At 41.5% G+C, this 26,797-nt stretch overlaps 2 protein-coding genes across 4 annotated transcripts in view; both read left to right on the top strand.

Annotated features, from left to right (window-relative positions):
• NR1H4 (nuclear receptor subfamily 1 group H member 4) overlaps positions 1–5,417 on the top strand; it is a gene marked incomplete at both ends in the record, with an annotated part of 35,662 nt that extends 30,245 nt beyond the window's left edge. For both annotated transcript variants that reach the window (XM_082044980.1, XM_082044979.1), the window contains 2 exons: positions 3,741–3,854; positions 5,179–5,417. In XM_082044980.1, coding sequence (XP_081901106.1) covers positions 3,741–3,854; positions 5,179–5,417 — 353 coding nt within the window. The remainder of the gene's footprint in view (positions 1–3,740; positions 3,855–5,178) is intronic.
• Positions 5,418–7,352: 1,935 nt separating this feature from the next.
• On the top strand, positions 7,353–26,110 carry GAS2L3 (growth arrest specific 2 like 3). Of its 2 annotated transcripts, none has more exons than XM_082064299.1 (11): positions 7,353–7,384; positions 10,299–10,353; positions 11,092–11,220; positions 11,849–11,896; positions 12,840–13,008; positions 13,377–13,495; positions 14,911–15,052; positions 18,974–19,037; positions 19,688–19,826; positions 20,773–20,880; positions 21,602–26,110. In XM_082064299.1, exons 4-11 carry the CDS (start codon positions 11,867–11,869, stop codon positions 22,982–22,984), a joined length of 2,154 nt encoding a protein of 717 aa, XP_081920425.1. In that variant the 5' UTR covers positions 7,353–7,384; positions 10,299–10,353; positions 11,092–11,220; positions 11,849–11,866; the 3' UTR covers positions 22,985–26,110. The 2 variants fall into 2 exon arrangements, with proteins under 2 accessions (XP_081920425.1, XP_081920426.1); XM_082064300.1 differs by having other exon boundaries at positions 10,299–10,360.
• The last annotated feature ends 687 nt before the right edge of the window (positions 26,111–26,797 follow it).

Here is a 26,797-nt window from a genome sequence, read left to right as displayed (position 1 = left end):
TGCTGATGCATTTGAACAGGTTAGAAGGCAGAGCTCATATGCAGCATATAAAACAGTTCCGGTAGATGAAAGACAGTGAAAGAGAATATGTAATTTTGCAAGTAATTGATATATTTAATTTTCATAAAACAGCTACTAATATGCCCTTGGTTTAATATTCACTGGCACTTCCATGTTTATCAAGAAAAAAATCTCTTTATCCGCATTAATCACACAGTGCTATTTACTGTTAATTAGTACTTACTCTCAGGCTTTGTTCTTGCAATAGACTAATCTATGCAGTTTTAATCAACAGCCAAAATAGATGAGAGAATACTGGTCTCAAAAACCTGGCAATACTGACTTGATACCACAGTAAAAACATATATTCCAGGATTATGTTAACCAGATAATTATTTATGGGCTGACACTGCAAACCTTATGAAAGTATCAGTCATTTTACTTTCAGAGAGAAATCATAGGATCAAAACTATAAAAAGGCCAGGTCTAAAACCATGCTTTGTCTCAAGCTATGGATAGAAATAAGTTGTGCAAGAAGTAAGGAGTACTGAATGAATAATGCTCACGGGTTTAAATCTGCTCCAGTCTAATGCTGCAAGTCTGTATTCAGTAAAGCTAGTACTTCCCATTGCCTGCCCTGGGGTTCACAGCCAGTCATCCATTAACACAGCAAAATCAGTCAAATTAATTGCAGTATCTCCCACAGATTATAGAATTAGGCTGGCGGTTAGGCAGAAATCCATGTTATTCAGAATGGCTCACAGTGCAAGATGAAGGAGGGGCATCTTCTTATTGCTGTGAAACTAAGTTTGGGAAACCTTTCTGAAAAAAAAAATGTTAAGAAGGACCATTAACATGGGCCAGGAAGCTCTTCCTACCTGACACGTACTGGGCAAAGCTCTTGTATGATCTAAATAAAGAGGAGCTAACTTTTCTATTCTCAATGAAGACAGAAATATAACTTTATTGATTTGGGGTTTTTTCACTTCTGGAGTGTGGTTTGTAAAAATGTCATCTGAAAAGTCAGATAATTCCTTTCTCCTCTAGCCTTTCCAGTTACAAGCACCAAATCACATTTAATTCTTTTTCTGATAACCTGAATTGAAGCGACAACTTCTTGTACAGTAGATAAGAAGAAAAAAAAAAAAAAAAGGCAAGAACTATAAACATCTCTTTCCTGCTTTTCTGCCTTCTGGTGGAGCTTATTAAATCCAAACTGAAGCATTTTCAATCACATTAGAAAACAGCCCCCTCTTGTGACAGAACAGTGGTTCTGTAGAGTGTATACAGGGTGATGAAATAAAGGAAATTCCAGCACGGATGGGATGAGGGCAAAAGTAGTAACCAAGCAAAAATGATCCTAGTCTCCAAATTGCTCGTTTTGCATTCATAACTGTCTGTGACACATATCTGTTTAAAGATTCTAAAGTTCCATTCTCTTTAGTAAAAGCAGGATAAGAGTTGTGTTGCTGAAACATCCCTTTTTACTGCCACCACTTCTATTTTCTGTTTGGAGTACATCTATACTATTTTTTTAATTCACCCATCCATGCTTTAGTTTCTTAATGTGAGATTATAAGCCTTCTGGGGCAAGGTTTGTTTTACTGCACACTTATCAGTACCTTGACCAGTGAGAACCTGAATTAGTTACTCCACACCCTGTTCATCAGCATCATTTTCATCTCAGTTTTGCTATATTGACACCAGGCCTTGAGGGGCTTTGTGGTCAGCAAAACAATGAATTCATCCAGCTGAAAACTAACCTGACCAATAAAAAAAAAGGAGAAAAAAAATCAAATTGTGAGTATGAGAAACAAATGATGGGAGACTTAGTCACAGCCCACTTCCTCCCATCTCCTGTTTGCTGCCAAGATGATCGTGCCCAGGGGCGCAATACCTTGCACAGAGATTTCTAAAAATATCCAATTGTCTTGGACTTTTTTCATGTCATTGCTGAGCTATTCACTTTCACGAAAGGCATTCATTTGCTCTGCTCTATGGCTCAGCTAGACTTATTTTTCCTGTTTCTAGATTCACATGAACTTTAAGACTTGGGTGTGTCACATGTGTGTGTTCCTTACATATGCCATATTGCAAGGAACTTTGGCATTTAAAATTACCCAAGAGAGAACCAGGCAGTTCCCCAAAAGTTAGCAATAAGAAGTGTTCCAAATTTTAAATAGTTAACACCGATGACTAATGACATAAACCTCACAAAACGTTAGATGTGATGACAATTCTTTGCTTGGTATAAAGCTCCAGCTGTGTTACTAACTTCCACAGGATGAGCTGACCCACATCAGATGTATCAACTTAACTGACTTAGACTCTTCTCAACAGTGTTGGACTTGTTACAAAACCAAGATTTGTGGCTTGTAATCTGAAGTGAACACAGGTTGTTCATGTCACATGTTTAAACACACCATCCAGCCATGAAACAAACCACATCCTACAAGACCATACTTTCACTGTGTTGGGGTGCATAACTATTACAATGAATAAGTTCTCACAGTCATAGCAAAATGTGACTTGTTCATAGTTAAGTCAAATGACTTCATGTCACCTTTCTTTGAGTTCCACCTGCTGAGTTTCATTTTTAATTTCCCCTGTTGGAGGCACTCCAAACCTTAACAGTCCTGGACTTCAGACTTCTTTCCTGCAGTTTCCACACCAAGTTGTTAAGTATTCTCCCAGAACAGCTCAAAGTTATGTATAAAATGACACGAAATCTTATGATCCTCCTCTGTGGGAACAGAGGAAGTTTCCATCCTTTCAGCCAAGGAAGACCAAAAGGGTTCTTGCTGCAAAACCACTGGCTTAGATCTTTGTACCTCGTTGGTGCCACAGCTTTGGAGTTGCAAGCAGCCATTGTCAACAGTCAAGTGGCTACGCTGAGTGACTCACCAGTTTAAAAAAAAATGAATTTGATGTCACAGAACCTACTTCTCTTTTACACCAAAAAGCAGAATGGAGTACATCTGTAATTTAAGGCTAAGTAAGAACATTGTGACCTGATGACAAAGTCAGTAAGGGGAAGCCCAGTCAGCATGCCCCAGTTTGGTAACCCCAAAGATGAGAGAATTGCATGATCCCGTTCTTAAACTGAGATGGATTTAAATTATTTATGGCTCTGTACTTTATAATACACTAATCTGTGCTTTAAGGTAGTAGAAGTTGCAAGCAAGTTTACCCTGGACTACAGGTAATCCTAGATCTAGCTAAAGTTTCAGGCTACATAAAAGGAGCAATTAAGACTCTTTATGGAGACAACTGAAGCAACTGCCCAAGGCAGTTAGCTGTAGAGTTGGGCTAGAAATAAACCATACATCCTCAGATGTTTCTATATAACTAATGTAAAGATAGGGAACATGGAGACTGTTACGCAAGCTGTGCATACTGGAATCAGAAGACAGTTAGCATATCAGCAGATAGTGAGAAAACCATGTATGAAACTTGTCTTGAGGAGCTAGCTGGACAAACCTGTAGAGGAAAAGGAGTTGCTTGAAAGAAAAACTCTGAAACCATGTGAAATTACCAGCACTTGCCTGTTTCTACCATGATCTGGAAAACAAAAGGGGGATGTGCTTGCACTTTTGTAACTGTCTTGCATCAGGCCTGATCTGTGTAGTAAATTTCTCCCACCAAGACAGTCAAGGCTTCAAATTCTAAATAATTGCTCTGTGGCAATAAAACAGATTATTTCAATAATTTAAAAAATTATAACTTTTTTTCCCTCCTAGGTATCTCAGATGAATTCATAACTCCCATGTTTAATTTTTATAAAAGCATTGGAGAGCTGAAGATGACACAGGAAGAATATGCACTGCTCACAGCCATAGTTATCCTGTCTCCAGGTAACTGCTAATCCAGAATTAAATATTAGTGGTATTGGAAAGAAAGTATGAGAAGCGTGACCTAAGACTTGTAAAAACTTACATTCTACATAGAGTAAACGAGTATGCATGCATATTCAGGATATTCAGCTGTTAAACAAGAAAACAAGCACACAAATCCAGACTCCAAATGTCCTGCTACACCATCTGGTTTTGCATACAAAGAAAAAAGTGCTTAAATACCCTGTTTTTTAAAAAATTACTGGTATCTCTAAACTGCTTAATGTAACAGGCTTCTTCCTTTCAGAAAATCCCAGATGTGCTTACATGCATATCACCACAGGCCATTGTGGAATGTCACATTTTTTAGAGGGAAATTGGGAAGCCCTATAACTTAGAACAGAGAATGGCAATGAGAGTCTTCAGCCTTTATGAACAAACACCAGCTGGCAAGAGCAGAAGGACAGTAAGTTTCTCTCTCAACTATGAGGGCAGGTGTTGGAAACTGACCTTTCAGAAGTATCAGGATAATAGTGTCTCAACCCTGATTACAGGCTTTGCTGTAAAAACTAATTCTTTGACAACACAAAAGTAACCAGCTCTACCTACAACATATGCAGACATTGCAAAGTGCCATCATAGGAATGACAGAAGAGAAGCCTGATGCTTCAGAACAGAAGACAGACACTGAGGTTTCCAAATCAGGAAGATGGCAAGATGAAGCAGCTCCATAGCTCCTTGAGTCAGTGTGGCTCAGAAAATTTTTTTGCACCAAAAATTTCAGTAACAAAAAACCCCACCCTCCATTTTTCCTCCCTCTCCAAACACATACTTTCTCCATATGAATAAAATAAAATACTAGTATTTTCTAACAAAGAAATTTCATCTGAGGATGAAGATGTTCGATTTCCCTCTGGTGACCTGCATGCACACTATTCTCTGCTGGTCAAATTCCCTGGTTGTGCTACCTCTGCAAGACCTTATGCTGTGTGGCTCAGCTGGCACAATGTATCTCGGGATGTACTCAGGAGCAGAACTGCATTGGGAGACTATGCTTCAACCCCAGAGAAACATTTCTGAGTTAAAACTCTTCCATTTTTGAAAAAGTTGAAAGTTTTCCCTAGCTAGAAGCGGGAAGCTTACATGAAAACCCCAAACCAAAAATACAATATTAGAGCACTTTTATTTCCCCTCAATTTGTAAAGAAATATTCTTGCTATGTGTGAACATCAGTGCCCAGTGTAAAGATTTGAATATTTTTATGTCCCTTTATGAGTGTGCATATTTACATTGTATCAGAGCATATACTTACTAATTACCTCTTTTCTTTTAAAACCATAACCAGATCGACAATATATAAAGGACAGAGAGTCTGTGGAGAGGCTTCAAGAACCACTACTGGATATTCTACAAAAATTCTGCAAACTTCACCACCCAGATAACCCTCAACACTTTGCGTGTCTTCTGGGCCGTCTTACAGAATTACGGACATTTAACCATCATCACGCAGAGATGCTGATGTCATGGAGAGTGAATGATCACAAATTCACACCTCTTCTCTGTGAGATCTGGGATGTGCAGTGATGGATACTTTTTACTTTATTTTAGGAAAAATATCTTTTTAAAGGACCTCATAGCATTTATTTTCATAGAAAAATACCCCACAGTATATTAAATGTTCTTTACTGCATTTTTATAGAAACATGCCATGGGTTCATAAAAGTAATTTTATTCACTATACACACAATATTGTATAGCTATCAGATTTTTCACAAGTGAGTATAATTGTCTCTGTATTTATATTTGCTGATCAGAAAGAGTCCACCAGCTCCCCAGAGGAACCCTGTTAATTCCTGCTGCAATTAAGCTGATTGCAGTTACAGTTTCTCTTGACAAATGGGGAAATGCAGGTTTCCATTCACATTTTTTTCATTGCAGTGTTTTTGTGCTTGGCCTTCGTTAAAGAATATATTCCAGATATTTATGGTAATAAAGCAGCTGAAATGATCAGTGCTGTAGTCATTTGCTGTTCAGCTGTGAAATGTGTTCATGTAAGATGTACAAGCTCTTATTTCTTCAGAAGATGAAAAATTATGTAATGGAGAGATGCCACACACACACACAACTTCTCATGATATAAACATGTAACTTCATTTGCATTATTATTTCAAAGTAAAAATTATACAGTATCTATGCTTTGTGGAAGTGCATCACAGGTTGTTTTACTTTAAAACTTTTGATTGCTGGGGCGTAGCAGCTCTGAAAACACACCATCAGCAACATCTCTGCATCAGGTAAGTGTGTTCAAACGCTGTGGCGAGGCGGTGCGGGCTCCCTGATGCTACCAGGGGCTGCAGGCAGGGTCGGTGGTTTCCTTGTGCCTGGGTCTGCTCTGAGCAACGTGAAGCCAGACACCTGGGACACCGATGTGCTGACCGTGCTGTCCTGCAAACCGCGGCCCAGCACCACTGGCAGCGAGGAAGAAACTGGGTGTAGAAAGGGCTCTTTGCCTGGCTGCCCATATGTCAAGAGGATAGGACCAGGCTCTTTTCATTGGTGCCCAACAGCAGGATGAGGAGCAACAGGCACAGACTGTAGCATAGGAGGTTCCATCTGAATATGAGGAGAAACTTCTTCACTTTGAGGGTGACAGAACTCTGGAACAGGCTGCCCAGAGAGGCTGTGGAGTCTCCTCTGGAGACATTAAAAACCCACCTGGACACACTCCTGTCCTCTCTGGTCTAGGTGAACCTGCTTTAGCAGGTGGGTTGGACTAGATCAGAACTATTTAAGAACTGCATATAGAAGTAGTTACATTTATACCGTCCTAAAATTACATTCGGCCTTTTGGAGGCAACTGCGAGGCTGACGTGGCCCCCAGTGAAAATGAGTTTGACACCCCCGGGCTCGATGATCTCCAGAGGTCCCTTCCAACGCCAGCCATTCTGTGATGCTGTGAAAAAGGCGCCTGTGTGTATAAGTGCCTTCTCGGGCCGGCACTTCCCCGCCCGCCGTGCAGCCAGGACCCGGCCCCCACCGCCGAGGGCCAAACCCGCCACCCGCTGTCCCGGGAAGCAGAACTGCGGGGGTGGGGACGCTGAGGCCGCCGCTCTCATGACAGCCCAAGCTGCCTGGGGGCGGGAGCACCATCTGCCGCAGCGCCCGAGCGAGCAGCGGGTGCCACACTGAGCCCTGACCCGGCCTGCGGGGAGGCCTGGCGGGGGCCCGGTCCCAGCGCCCTGCATCGCCTCAAAGGCCGCGTCCCCGGGGACAGCCGGAACCGCCCAGGCTGCCCCTGGTAAACCGAGCACAGCCGAGAGCCGAGCACGGCCGCGGGGCCGCGGCGGCTGCCTGGAGCCGTCCCGGGGCTGAGCGCTGGGCGGTGCCGCGGGCTCGGGCCAGGTGCTGTGGACACGGCCCCGCCCCGCGGGCGCTGATTGGCCCTTTCGAACGGAGCGGCCGGCGCGGGGCGGGTGGGGGTGCGCTGGTGCTCGGCGCGGGGGGAGCGCAGCGCAGCGCAGCGCAGCGCGGCGGGGCGACCGCAGCTGCCGGTGAGTGGCGCGGCGGGGGTTGCGGGGCGGTGGCAACGGGACGGGTGCGGAGGACGACGGCGGCAACAGCAGCGCGGCGGTAGGCAGCTCCCTCCGCACCGGGGCGTGGCCGGGGGTGGCGATACCCCGGACCCGGCCCGCGGATAAGGTGTGGAGGGTCTTATCGGTGGCGGGTTCGGTCTGAGTGCCGCGTGGGTACCGGGGTGCTGCTGCGGGGTCCCGCTTGCGGCGCGCAGCTCCGGAGCGGTAACATTTGGTCGGTTACGCCTGTCTGTTGGGGCAGCGCTGAAAACGTGCTGAGCATCACAGGTCCCGGGGAGACCAGTGCGGCGGGGACAGACCCCGGTACTGGGCTAAGGCTGTCACAGGGATGGGCTCGGTCACCCTGCCAGGAGCAGCAGCTCCTGTCCGGCCGAGTTCGCTTCTCTGACATAGTTGAAGTGCCGCGAAACTTACCCTGGGGAAGGGAGAGGGGAGGGGTTTTGCGTAACACCCTTCAAACCAGTCTCTCCTGTGCCTCACGTAGCGTTTGAGGATGCAGAGCTGTTTTTGTAGGACATTTGCCCTGGTGCTCTTGGCTAAAATACTCATTCATATTGCTTAGTAAGCTGAAAAACGTCTGGCTCCTTTCTTTGCCCAAAAGCTGGCTGTATTGCAGGGATGCTGTGTGTCACCTTTGGCATAGTTATCAGATCAAGACATGGGCAAAAGTACATGTATACCTTTAGGACCTATAAGGCACAGCTGGCCTATGTGTTTGTAATTCTAAATGTACTGGGTGAATCTTTCATAGTGAGACAGGATTTTATATTTAAGTCATAATAAATGCCTCCTGACTATGGCCAGCCTGCAGCCTGCTGCGTGGACATCAAATGATGCTCCCCTCAGTGTTGCTTTGCTGGAAGAAGTATGGGGTGGAAATGGGAGGGAGAAGAGTTTGTGAAGTTGAGCGAGTGGCAGGGGCACCCAGCCTCTCCCCAGGCTGGATGCTCTTGAGGTAAAGAAGCTGTCTGCACGTCTTCTGGGGAGATGCCAGCTGTTTAGACGAAGTGGTCCTCCCTGGTTTCAAGTGGGTTTCTCTGTCCTGACAGGTGAATCCAGGGGCTTCACTGCCCTTTGGAAGGGAAGAGCAGCCTCGCTGCCATGTGCCTATGTGCTGTCACCAAAAGGTGCAGAAAGGCGGTCCCTGAGAAGGGCGGTCAGCATGCCTTAATGTAAGGAGTTGTTTGCCACCTTAAAGCCCTTCACCTTGGACTTACTAGTCTGGTTCTTTCTCTTTGGTGCCTCTGAGGCTTCCCCAGGGAAGCAGAGCTCCTGCTGACTCAGTAACGCAACAAAAGGGAACTGTAATTGCTGTAGTGATGGAAAGAGTAGCACTCCATGGATGTCTATTGTTGTACCTACCTCTTTTCTTCTGCATGTTAGGATATGTGTACCAAAAAAAATGTTGGTTAGGTTTCAACAGATACCGACTTGACAGCTTCTTTCATTTCAGAGTGTTTTAAACTGTGGGTTTCAGTAGGTACTGTCAAGACTAATCTACAGTTTCCAGCTGCTCTGGGTTAGGCTGTTGTGACTGCCTTTGGCTGTTGATGGAATGGAAGATGACGTGTTATATATCTTAAATATAGGGTGAGGATGTAAAAGTGTTTTTACCCAAAGGTTTTTTAATGAGTCTGTGAACATAAGGCTTTTTAATGAGTCTGTGAATCCCTTTAGGTTCCACTTAAGCTAGGGCAGTGGCTGCTTCATCTGTATTTTAGGTATCTGTGGAGTTGCAGATTTATTTTTCTTGTTGTTTTTTTGTAAGCTATGCAGTCAGGTAAAATGGGACTTGGACTCAATCCATCTTGCGCTACAGAATAGCTTGTAATTAGTGTAGTATGTCTTGCTAGTTGGGCCCCAGTGAATGATCTATAAAACCTGATACAACTGATACTAAGCAGGCTATCATGTATAGCATCTAAGAGCATGTATTTAGCACCCTGAAGTATTTGCGTAAAGTGCTGAAGTATTTGCTGACTTTGCTGTTTGTCAGATTGCCTAGGGGCAAAGTGGCAGGCATCTCCTTGAAAAGTAGGCTATGGTCTTGCGAGGCTGTCCTGTGCGGGTCATGTCTGGGGTGTGTCTGCAACCACTTTCCTGACAAATGCCTGTCCCTATGCCACATGTCAGTAGACAGGTACATTTTTCTCATCTCTCTTTCCTAATGTTGATCCTTTATTGGAGGTTTGGCAGTCAGCCAGCAGAAGGCAGTTCCTGCCTTCCCAAATGCATAATTTGGGGCTGACCACCCATCTCACAATAAATCAGTGTCACTGTATTGATCCAGCTGTAATGTGCTACTGCGTGGCGTTTGTCCTCTCCTCCCATCCCACAGAGCCTGTTGGCAGCAGAAGCGCCATCAAGAATGAGGTGTTTCTGAGACTGCTGCTGGTGGTGAGGGACTCCTGCATTTGCTGAGCTTGGAGCTGGGCTGGTTGCCCCGCTGGCTGGAAAGCTCTTTCAGGTTTCTGGCACTTCCGTTGTTTTAAGGAGTGAAGCAGGTAGAGGGTCCTTCCAGGGACATTGGGGATATCAGCTGGTCTAGAGATGGGAATGGCATGGCCTGAAGCTATCTGTGCTTTGGACATGATACAGTACATTTTCATTCTGGGGTCTTTTCTTTCACAAATGTGATCCCTGAACACCAAATGCCTGTTGAATGAAGGTTAAGTTGATAAAACTGGCGTGCCTAGAAACTGATACAATTCTAGCTGGAGCTACCTGCATTCAATATCAAATACTTGCTTCATTCATTATGTACAGCTTTTTGATCCAGGGAACCCAACTGGTTTTAGAAGCCAGATTTGGTTATGACTCTACCTGGTACTGCAATATTTGCCTCACCACAGCACCTTCTGCACCTTTGCAGGCTGACTACTTGAAGGTGGCAGACTTCTGGGTCTTCTCATCACATGCCTCTCCCTGTAAGTGGTAAGACTACGTTAATCTGTATTCTCTGCAATCTCAGAGCTAGACTGATTAGGATCTGAAAATGGGTAATTGTTACTATATTAATTTTTCAACTCAAAATTCTTGCAGGGTAGACTGTATCATCAGAGGGATTTTTTTTTTAAGTGTTATTCAGATGCCTGGATAATAAGTGAAGCCTTCTGACTTTATAGAGCACCCTTTGACATATGGGCTTACAAAATAGCTTGTTTTAGAAGAGCAGGCCCTCGAAGTTCAGGTGCAACAGTTTTCCTCAATCTCCTTTTTTTTTTTTAGACTAGTTTTTGTTAGGCGTGCCACGAAACTGCAGATGCTGAGCATTCTTTTGATAGCTGTTGTGTGTTTGCTTTGTTCATGTTTTGAGTGCTCCTTGTGAATTAGGCTGCCTTTTGTTTTCCCTTGGCAGTTAGCATGCTGGAGCTCTTGTTAGCCTATATGGAGCTCCTTACTTTAATGAGACCAACTTCTCTACTGGCTGTTCCGCTGTTGTTTTATTTATTTTTTTCAATCAATGAAGCCTCTCACTGCGACTCTCTTGGGACAATAGCTTTCTTATGCTAAAGAAAAACGTATTCCCCTGGACAAAGCTGTGGGAAGCATAACATGCTCATTAGTAATGCTTGGTATATACACTGCCCTTCCCTTGTTCATTCATAGAAGGAAAAATGACATCAAGGAGAGGATGTCTTTCTTTTTTTTCCCCTCTTGCCTAGAGATAAAAGGAGGGGGAAAGATATCAGCTGAAGTATCTCTGATAAAGTTTGAGAAGTGCTGGCGGTCCTGATGCAAGGAAGTGGCTTCAGTCTGAAAACAAACGGGTTGCTTGTTCGCTGTTTGTAGAGGTAAGTTGTTTGAAATGCCTGACGTGTGGTCCTATGTAGCGTGTGAAGTTCAAGGCAGTGGGAGGGAAAAATGAGGAGGAAACAACACTGTTCTGCTTTCTGGGTAAGAGGAAGGGGGAGAATTCTTAAGAGAATTGTGTCTTCTATGATGGGGTATTCAGCCTTTTGCCACAGGAAGGTGAGGTTGTGCACCAGATGGAGGAGGAGAGAAGAATACTGTCTATGTATAAAGCTTAAACATCTGGGACAGGAGAGGGGAGTTACTCATTTTTAAAGGAAAACAGATGAGTTAATATTGTCTGACTGTCTGCAATCTGGTTTCCAGCCTAACCAGTAAGATGAAGTTTTATTGCAGCTATTAATAGGGCAAGAAAGTTGCTTTTGACTGGTACCAAGACACAAACAGGTACATTTTGAAGTTGGTGCTTCACTCACAGGCAGAGAACTGAAGTTGAATACTGGATCAAAACTTTAGCTGCTGAGATACTTCCTTCTTCCTCTCCCCCCCACTCCATTCCTGATTAGACTCGCTTGTGTTTTGCCAAAACAGCACTGACTGATGGGTTTTTCTTGGGATTTTCATGAAATCAGGAGGGAATATATTAACAATTCTCTTCTCTTTCCCCAGGGGGAGAAACTAATGTAAATGCAGACGACCATGCAGAATGCAGTTCAGGTAAATGCCTTTTATAATGTTTGAATTCTGTATAATACCTTCTTTAATTCTAAGTTCTACCCTGAAGCACATGAAATGCTAGAATCACCAGAGTTTTCTCTATTTTCTTTAAAATAAGTAGTAATTTTCTCATTTTACAAATGGCACAATATGACAAGATAGATAACCCAGTGTTCTATCAGATGGGTGATCCTTTCTCTTCCTAAATGCTGTTATGTAAGAAGGTTTTGAAGCCAAAGGCTGAGATTGTTTAAAAACTTGCTTAATGATTAATAAGTGTTTTTAAAACCCCTATATTCTAGTTAATCACTTAAATATAAATAAATATATTTTATACACACACTGAAATGAAGTTAAGAATACCAAAAGAACTCTTTGTCTTTGGGAATTCTGTACATGAAATTTCAGTGTGGTACTTTTCTTGAAATGTGAAGGTACCTCTCAGCTTGAGAATATGCAATCCTTTAGAGAAGGAAGGATTCATGTTGAATAAGTGTATTATGTTCTTGCATGGGAATATGTTTCTTCTTTTAATAACAGCATTTTAATAATTTAAACACATAATGCCTCTGAAATGTTTGATCACAGAAATCGGAAATCTATAGTAAATTACTTGATAAACTGCAGATTTTAATAATTAAAATATGCTGAGGAAAAAAAATGCCACCAATTTAATGCATGTTTTCTTTATTTAGTATTCAGGAAAGTATGTAATTTTAAATTCAAGATAATGAATGTAGTAGTACTTTTGATACAGGAGTTACTAATGAGAGCTGCACCATTCGTGATTACTGTCATGTTGGTTTTGTGCATCTGTCTGAAGGGGAATGAACGATTATTCTTTCAATAATAGATCTTTAGCATAATTCAGACCTGTAATTTTTCATCATCTGATTGCAAATATGAGATCCCACCCTCTTCAGCTTATTAAAATCTACTGCAGGTGTGGTTTGGCGATGACCTTCCCTTGAGTCCCCGAAGTCCTCTGACCCCCAGACACGGGCCAGGTTTGGCAGATGTGTGCCTGTATGACCAATGGATATCTGTGCGGCATGAAGCAACTTTGGTGCCTATGCAAGAAGACCTGTCGATCTGGCTGTCTGGCTTGCTGGGTGAGGCTATAAATAAATCACTGCCTAATAAATTTCGAAGCGCTTTCCAGTATTCCAGTCAATGTTGACACTTAATATCTATAGTGCTAATGAGATCTAGTGTATTTGAGCCTGAATGGCTAGAAGAATTGTGTTAAAATCATCCTACCTTTTGAAGGTAGGATGATTAATTGTTCTAATTTATATTTCTGGACCTTGTAAGTCTAATTAAAATCTAATTAAGTGGATATTTGATTTTAGTTTACTTACATATTTCTACTGCTTTTCAGTCTTTTTCACTGGAATGCTATTTGAATTGCCTCCAAGTTCATATGAAACTTCTTTACCTTCTGTGGAGTAACTCTAATATTGACCTTGTTTTCTTTTAGGAATGGAAGTCAAAGCAGAACAACTGCTAGAAGAACTTGATAATGGGGTACTACTCTGCCAATTGGTTGGTGTTCTTCAAAACACAATTAAAAAATGTTGTAGCTCGAGTAATTTAAGGGTGAGTCATATTATGATTCTTAAAACATATAAAAACTCTTTAATTGTAAGTAGTGGTAAAAGGAAAGCAGGTGAGTGAGGCTTCTGTAAGTAGTGTTCTGGGTGCTCCATAGCCAAAGACTGATTAACAACAGTGTGGCTTTAGAGATGAATAAACTGGCCTTGTGCAGCAAATTACTTATTTGCTTTGTTAATCAAATCCTAAGGTTCTTACTAGTTTTTTAGTTTGATTTCAGTAGAGGTCTTGCCAGAGGAAGATCTAGTCCAAGTCTGGAGTTTGTTCCACTGACATCAGTGTGGGTTGGTAACAAGATATTCATTGGCACTTGGGGGCATGTTTTATGCCAGAAACTGGTGGCTAAACTCTAGTATATTGATCAGCCACAAAAATATCCAAACTGAGATGTACCTGGAGATGGGCTTCAGTGTTTTTGTTAGGAACCAAAGCTGAGTTGAAAGATGAATCTCAAGTAACTTCCAGTCTGTGTTCATACAGTGAAAAATACTGCTCTGTCACTTTGGAATATAAAACCATGTAACACTGGTGACGGTAGCATATGTTCAGTGTACAGGTACCCCATATAGCCACAGCAGTGCTTGGATTTGTCGAACAGTAGGACACCAGCTAATGTGCTCTGATGGGCAGTGTTTGCCGTGGGGGTAGGAAGAACTCTTTCACCGTATCCAGACCATTTTTTGTGTGTTCAACTTTTACTGTTTTATGTAGTAAAACTATAGTTTTAAATAATGGATATTTACTAGTAAGTAATATAATTACTAATATTGGAATTGCTATTAATAGAGGGGGACAAGAAAGCAGTCTTAGGATGCCTAACGGTATTTATACAAGACCCATGTGAATGCTACAAATCCTGAGGGTTTTTTAGGGAGGACAAGATGCACAACTTGTGTATCTTTGAACTGCTTTTTTAGTTTTGAAGATACCAATTTAAAAACAAGTACTGAATTGCTTTGAAGCAAAAAGCCCCTTGCTTCCTTCCAGTTCCCTTCACTTTCTAGAACAGGCTCTAAAATGTTGAGATCTGGTACCTAAGTATGTTCTCTAGCTGTGCTCATTTTGCTGCTGTGAACAGAGCTTGGGAAAGGGGAATAATTATTCACATCTGTGAAACCACCAGTATGATTCTACCCCAGCATGTGGGGAAATGGGAAAGCAACTGCATGGGCAGCTTTGGGAGAGGCTGCAGAGCAAAGCATCTTTCACTCAGTGACTGTTCACAACGATAAAGAGGAATGCCTTCTACATTAGTGTAGCTTTTTTAATAGAATATGTGGTGGGTTGAACACAAAATAGTTACTCTGAATTTAGGGCTTATTTTACTTTGCAAATATGCTTTGAAATCTGTTGGCAATGTTGATGTGCACAATGTACTTTTTGTTTTCTTCCTTTGCCAGAATTTTCCTATGAGAAAAGTTCCATGTAAGAAGGATGCTCCATCAGGATCTTTTTTTGCCAGAGATAATACAGCCAACTTTCTTAACTGGTGTAGGGCCATTGGAGTTGATGAGACTTATCTCTTTGAATCTGAAGGTTTAGGTAAATCTACCTTTTTGTAAGATTTGCTTTGATCTGTATGTGGATAACTGCCTGGTCAGGGAGATGTCGTCTTGTGTATAGTCTTCTGAAGCCTTTGTCATGACTGTGCCTGTCTTGTGCAAGCTATTAATGCTTTTATTTATTTTAAGGCAGTGTTCAAGTAAAAGCCTTAAAAAAATCCGTTCTGTGACTGCTCTAACTTGCACGATGCTTTTCCAAACTACTAAAAGTTACCATGTGGGATGAAGGGGGCAGTAACAGCTGTGCAGCAAGCTTGCATGTTTTCTTTCAGTAAAAATGCCCACTGAGAAACTGAGGAGAAAAGTCTGATTTCGCTTTCCCTGTGTGGGAAGATGACAGGGCCATGCAGTCAACTCACAATAAGATCATTTATTTGGTATTAAAGCTCATTCTTGTTGCAGAAAGCCCTCAGAATAATGCATTCCTGACTGCTTAATTTGGTAACTCCATGAGAGCGTTGTGCCTGAAGTGACAACAGTCTGTTGGTAATTAACATTTACTTCAGGACCTGCTTGACATGTCTCTAAACCATTTGTATTTTCCTATTTAATAAGATAGTTATGAAAATAAGTATTGCCAACTGTGTGTATGCCTGCCCCAGTACACAGCCTGTCCCTTATGACAAACAGCTTCTAGACTAATACTTCCAGATGGAATACAATTTTTTTGACTGTTAATTAAGAGGAACTGTGCTTTCATCGCATGGTAAATAATGAAATGCTCTTCTACCAGCTATTATGTCAGTTAAAATTAATTAATACAAACCTTTCTGTGGCAAGCCAAATACTGTTTGTTTACTTGTTGGTTTGTTTTCCAAAAAGGCAAAATATCTGCCTGTCAAGCTGAATAGCAAAAAATTGAAAAGTAGCTTTGTTTCCAATAATCAAATGAATTTGTTACAATATTTACTAGATTTTCTTGAAGTCTTTGTGCCATTTAATGCCATTTAAATGCAAGGCACTATCTTCATTAACTGCTTTTCTTTTAAGCTCTCCTCCCTGCTAGCTGGGCTGCCCATGCCTTCTCTACTGGATAAGTCATTTTAAATAGCTGAGAAAATATCTTCATTTGCATCTGTCTTGTTCTGATTTAACTAAGGAGTGCATCTTTTTTCAGTGCCATGAAATACAGATGAGTAGGAGAAATGAGCTGTAAGAAAATCAGCTTTAATATTTTTTTCAGTACAACTTGTATGAATCGCATTGCTTAAACATCTTAGTACCTGTAAGTGGATGGGTAACTAGAACCTGTTTAGCCTCCCTGAGATAAGCAGACAGTATTTCCCAATGCTGTGGCTTTCACTCATAGCCAAGAAGTGTTTTGAAGTCTGATTATAACTCTTGACACGAGCCTGCTTTGCGGCATAAATATATTTTGTGAGCCTTTTTGGCAGTTGAAATGAGGAGACTTGCAGCCTCCTCGATGGAACATTCTTTCCACTGATGTTCTCCATCAAACTTTCAAGTCATTCTTTATGAATGAAATTGGGGAAAGAAATTCGGCAATTGTCCTTTTCCCATCAGATACATATAGCGACACTTCCTGCAAAGTGTGGATGGCTGTGAAGGAAATAAACTGAGTGGTCCTTAGACAGCAGAAAGTGAGAGTAGCCGCCATGGGATGCCCTCTGACATCAAGCCAAATGTCTTGATCTCTGCTGGGGATTTTTCTCTTCTGGATTCAGTCAAATTATGCCGCTTCTATTATGGCTGACAAAAACACTTATGGAAAAACAACAACAACCAAACAAAAAAACGCAATGAAATGACCTCTAGTACCTTCTAGATTATGGCTGTGCCAACTTTATTTTCTAGATTTACCCATCATAATCAGACCTTTTTAAAAGTAGTCTTACAAACTGGAGCAGATGATGTAAACAAGGACATCTGACTTCATACTCGGTTCATACTTTAGGAAACACTTCAATCTTATGTAAAGCAAAGTGATTTTAAATATCAAATTGAACATCAGAAAGATGTTAGATTTCATCTGTAAATACAGAGCTGCCTCATTAGACTTCTCTTCAGAGTAAATTCCAGTTTCCACTGAATATTTTTACTGCGCAGTGTGAAGAAAGTCCGACTTGTTCATATAAATGTTACACCATATGAAAATTGTATCTACGGCTTTTCACATTTCTTATAGTTGGTGGTGGGGGAATGAATGGTGCTGTGTGGGTGGAGGAGAGCTGAGTGACCTTTCACTTGGCCTTTGGTTTCTGAGTTATTAGGCAGTATATCTAGCTGGCTAAGAAAGCACAGAGATAGCTTGTTTTCTAGAGCATTCATACAACTATGTTCTTAGAATGTGTTGAAAGCATCTTGATTTTGAGGCTTAAATGGGGGCAAGGGAGGAAGTAGTTACTTGTGTGTGAAGTTTTTTAACTATTTTCCTACTCTGTTCATGGCCCTGGTTTGTTTTTCATTTTTCTTGTGCACTAAAGATGGAAGTTGCAAGAAGCCAAAACAGGCATTGCTTTTCTTTAGCCTCTTCTATTCTTCAGTGCAGCAGTAAAAGTAATTGAATGTTTTCATGTCAAAGTTGTTAAGAAAACCCAGAAGAACTGCCATGGTCACCTACACACCATTTGGCTATCATTCCACTCTTTCATCTCATTCTTCAGCTCTCCTGATTATGATTTAGTGTGTCTATGCAGCCGAGTGAAGGCAGCTGTCAGGGCTACTCTGAACTGAGCAGTGCCTCTCACATATCCAAAATAGTGTTGCATCTTTTCTGTGATTACAGCCAGTGTCTGGTGTTTGCATCTGAGTGTTTGCCTCTTAAACCAATGTCATTCTCACCTCCTTTCTACAGTCGGGTTTTGACCCTCTTTCTCAGATAGCGCCTCACGAATATACCAAATTCTGAAGAAAACCTTTGGGTGGATGGGGCAGGAGGTGGGGGCTGATGGGGAGGGGTGAAACGAGGGTATAGTGTGGGGCAGGGGAGCTGCCGCTGGCAAAGTGGTATCTGCTAGTGCAACTGGGTGAACAGGCCAGGTGGTTGGATCCTCCCAGCACCCAGAACTTTTAAAGTGGGAAGAAAAATAATCTGTTGCTTACTGAAATGGTAACAATCACCCAATGATAGGATGAAGGGCAACGGGCACAGGCTGAAGCATAGAAGGTTCCATCTGAATATGAGGAGAAACTTCTTTACTTTATGGGCGTCAGAGCACTGGAACAGGCTGCCCAGAGAGGTTGTGGAGTCTCCTCTGGAGACATTCAAAACCTGCCTGGACACATTCCTGTGAAATCTACTCTAGGTGAACCTGCTTTAGCAGGTGGGTTGGACTAGATGATCTCCAGAGGTCACTTCCAACCCCAACCCTTTCTGTGATTCTGTGGGTTATTATTTCACATCCAAGGGTTTAAACCACTTAGGCTGACTGGCTGCAGAGCCACCCACTTATCAGCTGGATCCCTTGCAGTGTCTTCTCCTACAGTTGTTCACCTGTAGAGTGTGTGTGCCTCTTTGTGTCTGTATGCACAAGCATGAACAGATGGAGTATATTTTCCTATTTGCAGTTGTTGAATGCTTTTCGTCTTTAAGACTGCTATAATATATTTGGGGATAGGGAAAGGAAAGCTCTCGGATCTCTTTCTTTCCAGTTCACATCAAGAAAGAACAGCATAAAATCAAATAAAGTGTATTTCTCTTAGGAAGTGGAGAAGAGTTTGATTTCAGGTGTGCCAGGATGGCTTAAAACACTTTATGGAGTAGAAAATTAGAGTTGGAAAGTATATAGTGCTTTAGCCATGATAATGTAGTTTGCCTCTGGGTAGAATGATGACGAAGTTATAGTAATCTATTCCTTATCTTCCCTACTCTGTACCTAATGGGAAGGCCTCCCCACAGTAAAAATGAACTGTAAGTCCCTTTTATTCTCTTCCCTTTTAGTTTTGCACAAGGATCCAAGACAAGTGTATCTTTGTTTGTTGGAAATTGGACGCATTGTATCCAGGTATGTGATCCATACACACTCTTAACAAGAAACTGAAGAACATATTCTATTAAGTAAAAGCTAAGACAAAGCTAAGACAATCTGTGATCATAATGTGCAATGCTGTAGATGTTAATTCTGTGCAGAATTTTTCTAGGACCACCGTACAATATGAGTTGTTCTTCAAATATTTATCCAACTCTTTTCATGGAGAAGTGCTAATCCATATTTTTTTTATAGCTGTGTATTTAAATACTTCATTCAGCATATAGGTATCTTGGAAGAACTCACTGAATGTTAAATACAGTTTTAAGGTCTTTATTTTTAAGCTTTTTGGAAGATATCTCCTTATCATTCTCTAAATTTAGATTTTTAATCTATTTCTGGTGCAGAGCTGGAAGCTTTAAGATAGTTTATCTAAATTGGGTGTGACCTAAGTTGTGTAGCTTTGACAGTATTTTTACTGCCTTCTCTGGTAGCTCCAAGACTACATTTGGAAGAACATCTACTAGAAATTCAGGTTGCTCCTTCTCTTTGCATTATCAAGGCAGTTATTCCTCTGACTGATGTAGTGCTGTTCCCTGTCAGTCAAGCTACTCAGAATTTTGCATGTTTGTTATCAGTTTCTTTTTGTTTTCTTTAGCAATTAAACTCTTTACGTTTGTGTTTAGGTATGGAGTTGAACCTCCTGTACTGGTAAAACTAGAGGAAGAAATTGAGCTAGAAGAAACGCTGCTGATGACCTCTGGACCACCATCACCTGTTAGCACAGCAAAGTCATGTTGTCAACATGGGGAGCTACATGAGGCAGTAAGTACTTATTTATTGTGATATAGGCTTTAAATCAAACTCTAAGTTTAGTACTTGTATGATCTGTCTCAGTAAGCATAGTCTGTTCTTATTCTTATATTTTTGAGCCTCCTTAAATAGAAAACAGGGTATGCACCTGTTTTTGAACAACTTTTTTTTTTTTTTTTAATACTGTAAGCAAAATGCTGTCCTATGTGGTTTGGAGTTAATGCCTCAGTGCATATAATTTGCATTGATTTCCACACCTCTTCCCCCCTTTCATTGCTTCTTTGAGTAAAAGAAATCCTCTCATTCAATTTATCTGGTGTGTCAATATTCTATGACTGTAACATACGCTTCTCTTCAATTTGGTGTTTTCATAAAACTTCATCAAAAGTTTAAGTAGACTTTGATGAAACTCTTTTGAGAAAGTCTTGAAATAAAACCTGTGCGGCTGTACCAATTGGAAATGAATATGTATGCAGAAAAGGAAATTGTTTGTACATCTTGTGAATTGGTCCAAAAGGAATGATGAACAACTTTCCGATTTTGTTTAAAAACACATGTTGAGGCTTTGAAATTCATTTATTTTAAAGGTCCTCTGTGTTGTAATGTAAAACTTCTGCTTCACAAGGTCATGGTTAGAATTGATGCTACTATGCATAGTGTTATGGGCAAATCTTCAAAACAAAAGTAGAGATAACTTAAAATTGAAGGAATCATGTAAACTGGATTGGAACAACTTGAAATATTTGTACATACAGTTTGTTCTTTCTTTTAATCTTTTATTCTAGGTTTTGAAGCTCTACGTAGCTGAGATTTTCTTGCGAGGCAATAGAATTCTAGTGTTTTCTTAGATTATGGGATAAAGATATCAGTATATTTTATTGTATTAAATACCTCAGTAAACTGCTAAACACACGCCTCTGTCAAAATACTAACAAATACTTTCAATGTTAATAACTAGGTTAAGCACATAGCAGAAGATCCTCCCTGCAGTTGCTCCCATCGATTTTCAATTGAATACTTATCAGAGGGACGTTATAGACTGGGAGATAAAATACTCTTCATACGAGTAAGTAGTTTCTCAGAATTCCAATTTATATTCATAATGGGGAGAGAAATGCTTTTAAGCGGACTAGGTCATTTTAACAGTATTGTTTTAGAATTAGAGAATGATTTAGTCTGGGACACTAGGTCATCCAATCACCTATTCAAAGTAGATGTAGCTACTTAGATCTTACAACCATTGATTTTACAACCACACTAAACTAAGTAAGTTAATACTTTCCTGTGGTGTTTCTAAAATTTCAGTAACAACTTACAATATAAATAAAAATAATGCTGTGGAACATCCTGAGAATATTGCTTGTTTGAAATCTGGGCACTTGGGGTTTATAATTTGCAGGATAGTTGAGTACTCTATTCAGCAGGCATAAGAGTTTGTGTTATGAGGACATCCATAATGTAAACTCAATCTGTATCCAAAACTGTATACAAAATAAAGATAATGACAGAATGGTTAAAATGTCTTCTGTATATATACTTTCATTATTTCCCAACATATAATGACTGCCTCTGCAGGAGAAACTATCCAATAAAGAATTGTGAAGCATACACTTTATTTATCACATAATCTCCCTTTTCAAAAAAATGTTTCTCTGTAAGAAAGGAGCTCCTATTTTTAGTCAGTTTCAATAGATGTTAGTATAACATGAGAACATAATGTGGCATAAAACAAGGCAGAAATTTATCTTGATCTTCTGCTCCCACCCCTCTTCTTCCTTCATTCTCAGATGCTACATGGCAAGCATGTGATGGTACGTGTTGGTGGAGGCTGGGACACTCTTCAGGGTTTTCTGCTTAAGTATGACCCATGCCGAGTGCTTCAGTTTGCAACTCTGGAACAAAAAATCCTGGCATTTCAAAAAGGGGTCACCGGTGACAGTGTCCCCAGCTCATCAGCTAGAATACAGGAGCCACCTGTTATGAATCCCATGTCAGCTGTCAATATGTTTCAAAAGCAGCCATCAAAACCCTCTACTCCTGTTTCAGCTCTTGGGGCTAGTGCCAAGAAGGCTTTACCAAAATGTCCTCAGTCCCCTGCTCTGGCCTCACCAAGAGTGCCCCCATCCTCTGCAGCCAAGTCATTAACAGTCAGGTCCAAGTTACATGGGTCTTCAGTGACAGGAATGCAGTCTCGTTTCAAACCATTAGCTGGCACCTCAAAGAAACTGGAGTCTCCTGCACACAACTCACCAGCTTCTGCTCCTTTACAGCCTGTAAGCAAAAGTTCTTCATCTGCAGGAATGAGAACTGCTCTTGTTCACTCTGAAACACTGCGCAAACGTATTCGGTCCCCCGATGCTCCCAAGGTGAAGTTTGCCCTTCCTGAGGGCTCCCCAGCGCCAGCACAGCATCCTGCCCTCTTGTCCCCCAAAAACCAGCCATCTCCCTTGCCTGGGACAGCCAAAACACTGGCTTCAGAACAGAAGCGTGTCCCTGCTAAATGCAAACCAGTATCTGTCACTAAAACCAAAGCGAATTCAGTTGCTCCGAAGGCTGCTCAGTCACCTGTTACAAATCTGCATGCTGTTGCCAAGTTTGCATGTTCTCAGCAGCTCCTTGCAAAACCTCCTTCTGAAAATGCTATTCAGACCTCAGGAACTGGGTCTCAGCATCCTCAGAAAGCTCAACAGACAGCTTCTGACCTGGCAAGGAACCTGAAAAGTGCTTCAGTCCTGAAACACTCAGCTTCTGCACCTTCCCTTGCAGTTGGCAAAGCGTCAAAGTCACCACCTACACTGGTATCTACAAGCAAAAATGTATCATCAGCTGTCAATAAGAAGCCAAATGTCAGTAAACCCCCTCAGGTTGGACCCACTTCATCCAAACCTCCTGAACGCACTCCTTTATCTGTTGTACGGCTTCCTCAAACTTCAGCCAAAGCGGCATTGACCAGAAAGCCAGCGCAGCCTTCCACAAAAGCTCAGCCTTCCACCAAAAACTTGCAAGCAAAGGAAAGCTTGGCCCCAGCAGCCAAGAAGCCTCTCCCTAAGGGAAAATCAGCAACAGCGGGTAACAGGGGAACATCTGGTGTATCAAAAGGTCCTCTTACGAAGAGCAGGCAAGATGATAACTATTTTGTTATGACAGGGAGTAAAAAACCCAGAAAGTAAGCTAATTCGTTATTTTCTGTAGAAGTCTAAATTTTGTTCAAATGGGCCTTGTGTATCTGCTGCACTGAGAACAAGGAAAAAAGTTAAATAATACTACATTTACCACAAATATTAGGTATAACCTACATTTTTTCCGCATAACTTAGAGTAAAAACTGCATTTATTTTGTGGTTTAGAAACTTCTATTTGCATATATTTAGAAGTGAGCTTGCATGCTGTGTGTCACCATGGAACAGAGAATGTCCCTGTGTGCTGCTGGCCTGACCTGCTGCAGGGAAGGCGGGAGAGAGCAAAGGGGAGCTGGGGCTGCTGCTTTTGCTGCTGCTCGTTTTCAAAGGAGCGAAGCCTGCATGAGAAATGTCTACCTGGGGCAGAGCCTGAGCGATACTGATGGTTCTGGTAGATCTACATTGAGGCCTGTGGCAAGCAGTAGAGCTGTGCACAAGCTGTAAAATTTCTAATACCTCAAACAAAACTATATTTTTTAGTTCATCAGTGTCCCAGAACCCAAATTTGGGTCTTTTGCATGTATTAGGAGAAAGAGATCTCTAGTAATGTTTAGATTTGACAGCTGATGTTATCAGTGTTCACTGTGCCCCCTATATGCCTTAAAGTGATGTCAGTTCACTTGGAAATGGAGCTGTCTTGGTTCATGTTAAGTTGGATGTGGAAAATCATGGCCTTGATTGCTCGCTCTTGTTGTGCCTTAGCATCTCAAATTCATGACAGATCTCTTTAGAGAGCAATGCTGCTTTTAAAACCCTGGGCAGATAACCTTGCTTAGTTCATGTTCAAATCTAATTATAAGTGAGCCCAATTTCCTCAGAAAGCTCTTGCCGCATGAAGACAAGCGCCTGAGTTGGTGGGTGGACACTTGCCCCTGGGATGGAGCCCCAAAGTGGCTCCTGCTCCAGTAGTACAGAACTGTAAGCACCAGAAGAGCCTACTGTTCTACTGCTAAATACTTTTTAGTGCTACAGGTTCATTTTTGTGGGCAATCTTAATCTGCAGTGGCCTTTTTTGTTTTATTTATGGAAACATTCTTACTGGCTCTCCTGTGTTACTTTCTGGAGGTAAGGAGTAGTTTCCTGAAGAGGTAATGAAGGACTACATTTGCCTTTAAACATCTGAAAGTGCCAGAAAGCTATGCACTGTCTATGCTTTCAACTCCTGAAGGCTTTCAGTGGGTTAAAAATCTGTGGTGCTCAACACCTTTACCCTTAATAGAAGTGAGTTTCATGGTAGAAGAATAAACACTACTTTTGAGGTCTTTGGGCCTTACTTGAGATATTTTGGGTATGATGAACAGTTATTTCTACAAACACCGAGGAGCTCTCAGGTTCTGTGAAGAGACTTAGCTGACTTCCACAGACCATCACTTCTGCTTTCAAGACATTTACTTATGGGCAGGAGAAGAGATGCATGGAAACTGCAGCTTGTGATGTTGTATATTTAATTTTTTTTTTTCCCTCTGGAACTAGAGTAAGCAACCATCATAAACTAATAACAAATTTTCTTGAGCAGTGGCAAAGTCATTGAGCTGCCTTTCTGAGCACCTTGTTAGCTTTTTAATTTATTATTCTATTTATGCATATCTACTGTATAATACTGCTTACAACCTGCTGGGAGTAAGCAGTAAATAACAATATCTAAACTGTAGGAGGAAAACAGGTCATTTTTTATAACATGGACACTAGCTCTACAAGCTTATGTATGAAGTTGTATGTTTGGATAATGCCTTACTGCTTACTTGTTTTATGAATACACTGGTCAAAGCCTTGACTGCAAGTATTAAGAATAGTATTAATTGTAGTGGACTGCTTTCAGGTTTGATAAATTTGGAACTGTTCCATATGCTGAAAGCATTTTCCAGTATATTACTTGCTTTTGATTTGGGGCTTTTATATAGTGAGCTATGATGTGACATATCTCATGCAGATTACAACTGAATTCTGGGGGTTTCTTGCTGTATTGAGTCTGGAAGAAATGGAGTTAGCGTTCTTCACAGCATCCTGTGTGGTGCTGTGTTTCGGATTTGTGACTAAGCCAGTGATGATAGCACAGCAGTGTTTCTGCTGTGGCTGAGCAGTGCTTGCACAGAGTCAAGGCTTTTATCTTTTTCCTGCTTTGCCCTCACAGGAAGTAGGCTGGGACTGGGCAAGAGTTTGGGAAGGACACAGCTGGGACAGCCAACCCAAACTGGCCAAAGGGCTATTTCAGATCAGATGACATTGTGCTCTTTAATAAAAATGGGGTAGAAGAGGAGGGTGTGGGGAGGCTTTGGTTTCCAAGGTGGCTGTTGTTTGCAGACTGTCTGGGCATCAGCCTGCCTGTGGGAGGTAGTGAGTGATTGCCTTGGTATCACTCGCTGGTTTATTTTCCCCTCTTCCTTTCACTTATTAAACTGCCTGTATCGCAACCTGTGAGTTTTTCTGCTTTTGCCCTTCTTCTCTCACCTGTCCTGCTGGGGATGGAGGGGAGAGTGAGTGAGCAGCTGCGTGTGTTTAGCTGCTGACCAACCCACAACACTTTTTGAACCTTTTACAAGTTTTTTAGTAGTAATTTAAACACCGAGACTCTTGGATCTTGGTATAATGGTATCTCAGCAGCTACCTTTTTGAACTGTAAGTTCAGAGAAAATGAGGTGGATGGCTCCATCTTTGTGATCCATTATTTCATGTAATAGACTGAATTTTATGGTTCAAAATGAAATAAAAAGCGTAAGCTGGGAAACTGGCACTGGAAAGGGCAAAATAATTCCTTTCACAGTTGAAACCTTAATCAGGTAATCTAAAGATGGTTCACTCACACATGAGTAGGCTTGGTTTGGTTTTATTACAAAAAATAGTATATTTGAGAATGGTCCAACTTTTGTGAATATTGCTCCAACTTGATAGTCATATTCTAACTATGGATGTCATGTAACATGAGGTGAGCCAAGAATTAAAATGTAACAAAGTACCTCCTAATGGAAATGCATATTCTTTTTGCTATGTTTACGTTGCCAAATAGCAAGTCTAATCTTCAGCTTGCATTACTGAGGGAAAGATAACTTGGAGTAAGAATCTGACTGAATTCTCCCTGTGTTATCAATGTCCTTCTGTATCAATACTTATTTAAAATAAATATTACTGCACATATTTTTTTTTTTTCTACTGTCATCTTTTTGTGGGGAGGGAAGGAGAATGTTTTTCAGAATGCTTATGTTTTTGCTCTGCCACCAGATAAATAGTAGCGTCCATCTTAGGCTATTATAAAGACATAAATTGCTGCTTCTAATCATAGAATCATAGAATAGTTTGGGTTGGAAGGGACCTTCAATGGTCATCTAGTCCAAGCCCCCTGCAATGAGCGGGGACATCTTCAACTAGATCAGGTTGCTCAGAGCCCCGTCCAGCCTGGCCTGGAATGTTTGCAGGGATGGGGCATCTACCACCTCTCTGGGCAACCTGTGCCAGTGTTTCACCACCCTCATTGTAAAAAATTTCTTCCACATGTCCAGCCCGAATCTCCCCTCTTTTAGTTTAAAAACATTACCCCTTGTCCTGTTGTGATTATGCCTTACTAAAAAGTCTGTTCTCATCTTTCTTATAGGCTCTTTTAAGTACTGAAAGGTTGCAATAAGGTCTCCATGGAGCTTTTTCCAGGCTAAACAACCCCAATTCTCTCAGCCTGTCCTCACAGCAGAGCTGTTCCATCCCTCTGATCATTTCTGTGGCCTCCTCTGGCCCCTGTCCAACAGGTCCATGTCTTTCCTGTACCGAGGGCTCCAGAGCTGGACACAGGACTCCAGATGAGGTCTCACCAGAGCAG

Source organism: Streptopelia decaocto, assembly GCF_964273445.1.
Source record: "Streptopelia decaocto genome assembly, chromosome: 1".
Taxonomy (NCBI): Eukaryota; Metazoa; Chordata; class Aves; order Columbiformes; family Columbidae; genus Streptopelia; species Streptopelia decaocto.
The sequence above is the reverse complement of the archived record's forward strand: the minus strand, read 5'-3'. Positions and strand labels throughout refer to the sequence as shown.

Bases quoted from the DNA above. Each gene is read 5' to 3' on its own strand.
- GAS2L3 (XM_082064299.1), top strand. From the start codon at position 11,867: ATGCAGACGACCATGCAGAATGCAGTTCAG. The intron at 15,053-18,973 runs GTAAATCTACCT...CTTCCCTTTTAG, and splicing joins CTTTGAATCTGAAGGTTTAG to TTTTGCACAAGGATCCAAGA. The intron at 19,827-20,772 runs GTAAGTACTTAT...GTTAATAACTAG, and splicing joins ATGGGGAGCTACATGAGGCA to GTTAAGCACATAGCAGAAGA.